General features: G+C 36.1%; 2 protein-coding genes across 3 annotated transcripts in view; both read left to right on the top strand.

Moving 5' to 3' along the window:
* Nucleotides 1-1,332, top strand: part of LOC107868041 — an 11,884-nt gene extending 10,552 nt beyond the window's left edge. The window contains exon 3 of the mRNA XM_047393817.1: nt 842-1,332. The gene's annotated coding sequence lies outside the window, so the exon portion shown is untranslated. The remainder of the gene's footprint in view (nt 1-841) is intronic.
* A 2,763-nt stretch (nt 1,333-4,095) lies between these two features.
* The window catches only part of LOC107868020 (E3 ubiquitin-protein ligase HOS1), a gene marked incomplete in the record, with an annotated part of 13,235 nt that continues 7,614 nt past the window's right edge, over nt 4,096-9,716 (top strand). The window contains 5 exon segments of one of the 2 annotated variants that reach the window (XM_047393805.1): nt 4,096-4,301; nt 7,735-8,125; nt 8,526-8,660; nt 8,751-8,926; nt 9,309-9,707. In XM_047393805.1, coding sequence (XP_047249761.1) covers nt 4,233-4,301; nt 7,735-8,125; nt 8,526-8,660; nt 8,751-8,926; nt 9,309-9,707 — 1,170 coding nt within the window. 2 annotated transcript variants of the gene reach the window in all.

Here is a 9,716-nt window from a genome sequence, read left to right as displayed (position 1 = left end):
ATTACGGGAGGAGACCCCCAACTGATTTGTCGTTGTCCAGAGTTGCACATGACAAAGGGTTATTTGCTCTCTGAACATACTTGATTTTGTATGTCTCGTGATATGACTTGTGGACAACTTTTTGAGCCAGTGACTTAATTATGCTTGGAAATTCATTTGCTTTTGGATATTGCATAAGAAGGGCAGGTATAATTTTTGTCGAAAAGATAACATGTAGTTTCATGTTGCCTTGTGATGTTTCTTGTCCTCCAAAGAATGTATTCGTATAGTGTCTACTCTTGTTATAGAGTTCCTTGTCAATCATATGATGCAACTTTACTTATTTCATAGAAATCATAAAGTAACAAGTATTTGTTTATAGATTGTCAAAGTGCAGTACTTGGTCAAGTGAGCTTTATATTAGCTAGATGTATTCTATTAAGTGTGCCAAATTTCGCCATGTATTTCTCATAGTTGTAAATCCATCTAGGCATCTGGATAATGTGCTTGGGGCTATGTTATTCACACTCGTCAAAAATGTCGACGGGTGCGTGTCGGATTCGCCAAAAGTAGTGTATTTTTGAAGAATCCGACACGGATGCGGCATTGAAAGTGAAGAGTCCCCGCAACTTAGACCTGGGATGTACAAAACCTTACTTTCAGATTGTTTTATGTATTATGATGAAGTGCAAAAAAGGCCACATTGTGTACGTTCAAGCATAGCACTTTCATTTGTTGAACAGACTTGATTCTGTTAGAACTGGCAATACCAGGAATGTAGAATGTAGAATATTTGATTGTGCTGTTACTTGCTCTGACTAGTAATCTCTTTTGCTCTTTTTGATCATTTCCGGATTTGAAGATTCGCCCACCGCTTTCTGCATAAGGCTGAGGTAAGAGATTTAACCTTTATTTTGAAGGGAAAACTCTCCCGTTTGGTGTAAAGTCGGGATGGAGCACACAAAGGAGGATCAAAACCACAACAACAGCTTCTGTAATATCACTAACTCTACCGATAAAATAATCAACAATTCTGTCCTGTTTTCTTCACGAAGATCAACAATTCTGTCCTTCCCGACTAGTTTTCTTTCCATTTAGCCTCACTTATCAAAATTGTATATGTGCTTAGATCCTTGCTCATAAGAACAAAGTATCCCTTTGCTATCGTTGTATTTCTCCAGATGATGCCTTCCCCTACCCCTACCCCTTCCCTGTGTGAATACATCCCCTAGTTTGTAACTAGGATGTTTACCCTCGGTTATAGAGGGACAGGAATGGTAGCTTTGAACCTCTTGGGTAACATGTAAAGTTTTAGGTACTTGATACCTTCCATTTATAATTTTGCTTTTGTTACATCTCTTATATTTTTATGAAATTTCCATTATATATAAACATATTTGACTTTAAATACGAAGTATATACAAAAAAATTACATGTTTTCACCTCCCTCTGGATTTTTATTCCTTGTTCACTTCCCTTCTCTGACTGTATGAGCTTCTTTTACTCTCTTTCCCCCCCATGCAGGGTAAGAGAACCTTTTCATTGAACTCTATGGGCAATTATGTTGGAGAGAGTGTGTGTGTCAAGCGTCGAAGCTAGAATTTTCGTCAAGGGTGATCATGATTTAATATATACATATGACAAATATTTTTTGACCTGTGCAGTATAATTTTTATATACATAGTAATCTTGTGGTTGTTTCTGATCATTGTACGAGAGTGTAGCTGTTTTTGCGTCTCAATGGCACTCATCCCCTTTGTTACTAGACTTTCTAATAAAAATGGCAGTCTTGGTTGAATGAAAATTTATCTATATTACGTCTATTATATACAGTGTTACCTTTGAACTTTGTAAGTAAGACTGATATTATGAATCGTCTAAATTTGAATTCGTTATGACGCACTTCTCTTGGCCCTCGCTACATCGATCGGGATTTAAATGAAAGTAGAGTGAAATTACTATTTTTGAGATTGAGATGTCGTTGATTGATTAATACATTGATTTCTTTGCATGTTTCAGACATCATGCTCTCTGAAAATGTCTCAAAATATATCATGCAAGAAAATCTCTTAAATGAAACTTACAGCCAGATAATTCATAAACAAACTTGTCCACTTTATTAATGCAGCCCTTAATGCAAAGTGTGGTACTTTGCACTGAAAAAAGGAAGGATCTTGTTTTGCGTTAAGAATAATTGCTTTGATTTGCCGTTGAAATATTTCGTTTTGAATGTATCAGTACTCTCTCCGTTTTATTTTAGTTGGTCCTCTTTTTAAAATATTTGTTTTAATTTAGTTGTCTCACTGATGAAATCAAGAGGATTTTAATATGTTTTACCAATAATACTCTTATCATTAAATGACTAAATAAGTTGTAGATTTAAATTTATATTTTCAAAGCATAATTAATAAGGTTAATTTGATAAAATAGAATTTAATAAATATTTTTTTAATAGGTGTGCCAAGTCTATAGGGCCAACTAATACGAAATGAAGGGAGTTTGCTAGTAAGTGCTGTTGGTTATCATCACAATCATTTCAGTGCACTGAAGATTCAGTTCCAATGAGTTAGCAACTCATATTAAAAGGAAACCATAATATCAACTTTTGATGATTGGGAATGAGCAAACTCACATTGTTTTTCCTAAGTCATTTCTTTTGCACCGAAGTTCATTGAAACCATCTCCTCTACCTCCGTTGAAATCCTGGCTCCGCTTCTGACTAAAGGCGACACTATACCTAAAATTCAAATTGAATCACTCAAGGAACATAATCGTTCACGCAAATAGCATCTAGCGCAGGTCCAAACCGTTCCATCAAAATATTTTGTGTCACACATAATTCATCAAAGACAAAACAATCAACTGAGTGGGAACTAAAAAATAAAATCTTCAAATCATTTAAGATTATTTTTGTATTGTACTGATTTATAGAACAACGTTATAAAGTACTTTATAGAATAAAGTAGTTGTACAAAAATTCTTTACATTAGCTTTTTGGCACAAGCTATTTTACTTTTCTGGCATTAACATTAATAATTCCTCCTCAACTTAAAATTCTGTTTTGCATGAAAAAATATATTTCTCTATAAAAGAACTTTAGAATCATAGCCCAGTTTGTATAGATTGGGATTGTATAGTGGTACGTAACAAGTTTTTGCACGAATTGTTATGACAATCTATAATTTTTGTCTTCAAGTCTAGTGGTTTTTACTTTTTGTTTCTATTGTTCATCTAATAAAATTAGTGGATCAAGGTATTTTATCTATCTCAATCTAACAATCTTGACATAAGCTTAGAAAACTTTTATCTCGCACGACATGAGTCTTGTAAGAGTTAGGTTATGCGGCATAAATTGTGTAGTATTATCAAATTTGTTGTGTGTTTGAAAACTAAAAATATACCAACATGGGTTGTGGTGTAGTGGATGGGGCTGCTCCACCCATAACCAGAGTCGAGGGTTCAATCCTGGGTACGAAAAAAAACTCTGTTAGGGAGCGGTTCCGCAAATCCGGATTAGTCAAGTTCCAAAACGGATACCGAACACCAGATGGGAAACAAAAACAATAAAAACTAAAAATATGCCAAATGGGCATATGCTCTCCATCATTTTAAGGAAAAAAAAAAGTTAGATAGCTATTGTGGGATGGTAAGTAGCATATACACATAGTTCTCTGTGTGTGTTATTTCTTTGAAAATACAAATGTCTACTCTGCATATCACATGACTTCTTAGAATTTCTAAGGCATAATTTATGAGATATTATGTTACAAAAATATACACTTATGCTGACAGAAATTAAAAACTACAAATTTAAAATGTAAAAAACTTGACAAATTTTTAATCATATAATTTATTATTATTTGATAAATATTTTTGACAGATAATTTAAATTTTTAAATATTAAAAAATATTAATATTTAGATAAAAATTTATCTTTTTTATGAATTTTTAAAAGTAAATATTCAAATGTTGTGATCAAACATATGATAAAATTTCACCTAAAATTATTTTAAAATCTATTGTGATGAGCTAGCTTAGTTTTAACACCTAAATGAGCCAAAGAAATGAAAAAGCAAAAGATAAATAAAAAAAGAAGTAGAAAAATAAGAAGGCGGAACGGGCAAAAAAATAAAAAAAAGGAAACCAAAGCCTCACTTTTCAAGTGTTTCAAAAACCCTCCCTCCTTACCCCTCACCTCTCTCCTCCCCCGTCACCGGCAACAACAACAACGACGGCGGCGTTCCTCTGAAGCAATGGATAGAACAAGATTCGACGGTGCCGGTATCCGGTCATCTCGTAAATACACTTGTCACCGTCTCCAGGTACACACTAAAATACACCTCGCCTTCTTCTTATGCTTAGATTTAGTTTCACTAATTAAGCTAAATCTCTCTTCTTATTTGCTTATTTTTTACATTGTTTCCCTACTTTATTGTGTTAGCAAAGGAAGTGTCAGCTTAAGTGTTACGGTAGAAAAACCCTGCAGTTTTTGAGGAGTCTGGTTTTTCTTTTTAAGGCTAGTGATTGGGTATTGTAATGACATGAGTGTACTGGGTATCTTGTTGTTGTAAGGCTAGTTATTGAGTATTGTAATGGCATGAGTATTGTATACACCTTTTTATGTTAGAAAGGTGATATAGGAGTAATAGATGTGGTTTGGGAGGGGCACTTGAGGGTGTGGCCTAGTGGTTCAATGAAATTGGGATGAGCACCATGCGGTCTCAGGTTCAATTTCCGAGACAAACACTAGGTGTCTTCCCATCTGTTCTGGCCTTGGTGGACAGAGTTATGTGGTACCTGATGCTGGTGGGAGGTGGCAGGTATCCCCTGAATTTAGTTGAGATGCGTGCAAGCTGGTCCGGACACCACTGTTATTAAAAAAAAATGGATGTAGTTTGGGTGGTGTGTGTGGGCTTTACTGTTATAGTGGATGTTGATTGATTTAGAGAACTCATAGTTTTTGAGAGGACTCTAGTTTAGCTTTTTAAGGCTAGTTATTGAGTATTGTCAAAGGTTATTCGAAATAGCTTCTTTATCTTGTGAGCTAGGGGTAAAATCTTGGTACACTCTATCCTCCATAGAACCCATTTTGTGGGGTTATACTGGGTATGTTGTTTTTGTTGTAAGGCTAGTTATTGAGTATCTTGAGCTGAGGGTCTATCGGTAACAATATATGTACCTCTGGGGTAGGGTTAAGGTTTGTGTACACTCTACTCTCCATAGAAATCATTTTGTGGGATTATACTGTGTATATTGTTGTTGTTGTTGTTAGGCTAGCTTTTTGAGTATTGTAATGACATGACAACAGTTAGAATTGGATGGATATAGATGATTCCTGTAGCTGACCCTAAGCAGTTTGAGATATTATTGTTTTTGATGTAGAATGTCCCGTTAAGTTTAGACATTTTAGTGAAACTAGACAAAGGAGAAAGGTCTTTTTTGTTTTTTTTGATTTAAAGAGTTAAAAGTACTACCTTCTCAAGACCCAAGTGTGGGGCATAGTGGTCAATGAAGTGGATTGATAAATGAGAACCATGAGGTCTCAGGAGGAGATGCAAAAAAATACTAGATGATTTCTTCTCATCTATCCTAATCTTGATGGACAGAGTTGCCTAGGACCTGTTGTTGGTAGAAGGTGGCAGGTATCCCATGAAATTAGTGAGGTGCACACAAGTTATCCTAGACACCACGGCTATTAAAAAACAGAAAAAGCTGTACCTTCACAAGGTAGGGGAGAGGTTGCACTTATGGGATTACAATGGGTATGTTGTTGTCGTTAAAGAGTTTAGAGTTCTATCTTCACAAGGTTAGGTAAGGTTGTGTACACTCCACGCTCCCCAGACCTCACTTGTGGGATTACTAATGCAAGAATAATTTTGCTGTTCTGTTTTTCACACAGACCTCTTGGTTATGTTGTAGTTGTTGTTATTAAATATTTCAAGGTATGCACGAGGGAGTGAAGATTTAGAAAGAAAGAGGGTTGTGGGAAACGCAATTAGGGTTTTGAAGCCACCTTGGAATAGTATTCACAATATTCATATTGACTCTATTTTGCAATGTTACTCCACGATGCAAGCATGTGTTTTTAGTGGCACTGCTGTTTGCATATGCTTTATTTATTAAGCAACTACATGGGAATATATCCAATGTTCCAACTTGCAAATAGAATGTGCTTTTCATGTATCTTCTTGTGCAAGTTTGTTTAGGTATTGTGGGGTGAGTTAGCCAGTTAGTTCTTCTGTGATGCAGTTGGATGTTGTAGTGGGTTAGGGAGGATTTCCTATTAGAGTGCTCTCATTGGAACCCCAGTGGTGTATGCATGTATGCTGAAACAGGGCACAACGGAGATATGGCTTTAAGAAGCAAAACTGGAGATTTGTTAGTGATGAGCTTTTTTCATTAAGATTTCGTTTGGCATGGGGTGTTCTGCTAAAGCAATTATCACATTCACTGTAGCTTATATTCATGGAGTTCTTCCCTCCTTCTCTCTTTACATCATCGGTCTCTCTATTTCCCTTTAGGTTTTGTTTGGGAGTACTTGCTGTGATCATTTTCTTTTGTACCCGATCATTTGATGAAGAACTGCCTTTGGTTAAGCATTTTTGTAGTTATCTGATTTTGAATTAAATGCATAAGGTTGATGTGGGAAAATCTGTAACCATTCCAAAAAGTTCAAATTTCTTATCTTCGAGAATTTAAGCTTCTTTGTATATCAGCCATGGGCAACACTTGCATGTACTAAAAAGAATAGATGATACTTTCTTGAGAAGATATATTGGTACTTGGTCTTATTATATGCTACAGATAACTATTATATCTTATTTTGATGCTCCATTTTATACATCAATATCTGCATGCAGAATTAAGTCATTGAATTACCATAATAGTTTAATCAAGGGTTAAAACCTTGTCTTTTCTAAAAAGATTATTTATTTTTAGTGTTTGATTACCTCAATATCTCACTTATTTTCAGTGTTTGATTGGTTACTGGATTTTTTTATTCTAAAAAGATTATTTATTAAAGATTGATTATAATATCATCAAATAGGATACTACTTGATATTTCGTTTTAGTATTACAGGTTGTTCATAATGTCTTAACTGCTAGCAAGGGTATGGAGTAATAATTGGGATAGTTTTAATTTGTAAAGGAAAATGACTTCCGCTCATTGGTGAGAGGAGTCTCCCTTCCTGATGGAAAATGTTTTCTCGGGAAAATATATTCCTTTGTCCTAACACCATAAAATTGTTTCTCCATTGGAAGTATTTTGGTGACACAAAGCACATGTCCTTCAGTCTTTTCTTTCGGCTGAAAGGGAATTTCACTGTGCTGTGTTCAATATTAGCAGCTGCTTTAATGGTAGAAAAGGTGGTTCCTTACTATATGATTTTGGGTTAATCCTCGGGATGCGGAATTTTGACAAATATCTTTTGGTGGTCTCGTTGTATCCTGATGGTCAGCAACTTACCAAGGGAGTCTTTCCCCCCCTTACTAGCCCCATTTGCTCCATTGGTTATTTTGCTATGACAAGGGCTTACAAAGCCTTTCTACTTCTTCGGAGGTAGTGTTACGGACTGAGTACATTTTACCCTCGCTAGACCCCACTATGTGGGAATACACTGGGTTTGTTGTTGTTGTTGTTGTTGTTGATAAGGGCTTACAACTGCTTCTTGCCTTCTTTTTGCTAATATTATGTTAAATGATGGACAACCTTCCAGTTTTTGTGGAACTACTCATAGCTGGATCTCATTACAGGGAGCATTGAAGCATTTGGCCTCAATTGATCCATTGGAATTATGTGATGAAGCCAAAGTAGAGCACTGCCGAGCAACTAGAGATCTAAGTAGTTGTGGGCGACACGTACAGAGTGTGTTGAATTCATGTGGTCATGCCTCTTTATGCGAGGAATGCAGTCAGAGATGTGATGTTTGCCCTATATGTAGGATCCCTTTACCAAAAGATGCCAGTAGACTTCGACTACGCTTATACTATGAGTGCATAGAGGCAGGTCTCATCTCCAAGAAGTGTGATGACAGATTACAAGAGAAAGAGGACCGTGATAAACGACTGGTTGCTGATATCGAGCGGCTTTATGCTTTGTTTGATGTGGCACTGGAAAACAATCTGGTTTCTCTAATATGCCATTGTATCCTTTTCATACCAAGACCTGTGGTGGACTAACATCCTCTGATTTGTGGATAAATTTCTTGGCAAAAATGAGTTTAAAAGCTGCTAATCCTTTTTCTTTATTGTTAAAGTTGTTGCCAGGAGGTCAGTGGTTCGAGCCGTGGAAAAAGTCTCTTGCTGAAATGCTGGGTAAGACTACGTACAATAGACCCTTGTGGTCCGGCCCTTCCATAGATCCCGCACATAGTGGGAGCTTAGTGCACCAGGCTTCCCTTTCTGTTAATTTTTTGTGAAAGGAAGGTTTACTGATGCATAGTCAGAAGATAACCATAAAAAAGGAATCTTAAGAAAGTAGAACCTCTTAACTTATTAGAAGATGGTTATATAATTTATTATGTTGTCTTAACAGCAGCAAACAGATGTGACAGATGTTTGTATGGATGAAAATGCTGTGTCCAGTGATCCCATCATTGCTTTCTTGCTTGATGAAGTGGTGGTCAAAGATTGGTGCAAGAGGACGTTCAACAATATTTTGACTGAGATTCAAGCGATATGTATCCTAATTATTAAACTTATACTGTATTTCTAATTCTTTGTCAAAAGGGAAAGAATGATCAGTTAATGTTCCCTTGATTTCATGATAGATAATCTAACCATGAGTGCACTGCAAGAGAAAGTGAGTTTATTTCTCAAGTTCTCTGTGAAGTTAGGTGGTATCTCTAACGTTATTGATGTCTTGGAATCATCATTCAAAGGTTCTCTTTCCGCAAAGCTTCAAGATTTACACCACCTTCAAGAGTGCATCTTAAAGACAAAACAGGTAAGCTTCCCTGAGATTCTTGTCAAGTGGACCTTAGCCACCTTTTCCTCATTTGTTATTCTTACCCGTTTTATTTATTGGTTTGCTTTTTTGAAGAAACGCATATATATGAGCACAAAAAGAAATTACGTAGATTTATTATTTCTTTGTGCTACTTGCATTAATTAAATATCTTGGTAGGTATGATGAGCTAGTGATTATCTAGCACCACACGCATGTTGATTGAGAATCTTCAGTTCCAATGTGTGTTTTCTGTATTTATATGTCAAAAAGATCGGTTTTGTAACGTATCAATTTTTTTTTTGCTTTGTTTTGTATCTTGCCAGTCTGACAACTTCTTCATAGCATTTTATGAGATTATAACTATTGTGCCAATCTGCAGCACATGGAGATAATGATTTGGTGTATAAGACATGAGTTCTTGGAGAGTGTTAAGTCTAGGCATAAAAATTTTGCATCTTGGCGAGCTCTGGCCCGTGAAAGGAAATCTGCTGCAAGTAAACGTGCATGGCCCGATTCAGTAAATCATTCTGACGAATACAATACTTCCACACTCTTTATTGAAGATGCTCTTTCAAATATTGAAGCAGCAGAGCAGGGAGACGTAGATGATCATGAAGAAGAGTTAGCACTTTATTTGCAGAAGGATGGGGGCTCTTTATATTCTCGGTCAAAAATTGAGGGAATGGCTGCATGGTATCCATTTGAAAGTTTGCGAGCTGCTGCTGACATTCTCTTTTTACGTGGAAGTTCAGACTTGGTGGTTGCAAAACACGCAATTGTATCCTTT

Source organism: Capsicum annuum, chromosome 1, assembly GCF_002878395.1.
Source record: "Capsicum annuum cultivar UCD-10X-F1 chromosome 1, UCD10Xv1.1, whole genome shotgun sequence".
Taxonomy (NCBI): domain Eukaryota; kingdom Viridiplantae; phylum Streptophyta; class Magnoliopsida; order Solanales; family Solanaceae; genus Capsicum; species Capsicum annuum.
This window is presented reverse-complemented; position numbering and strand designations above follow the sequence as displayed.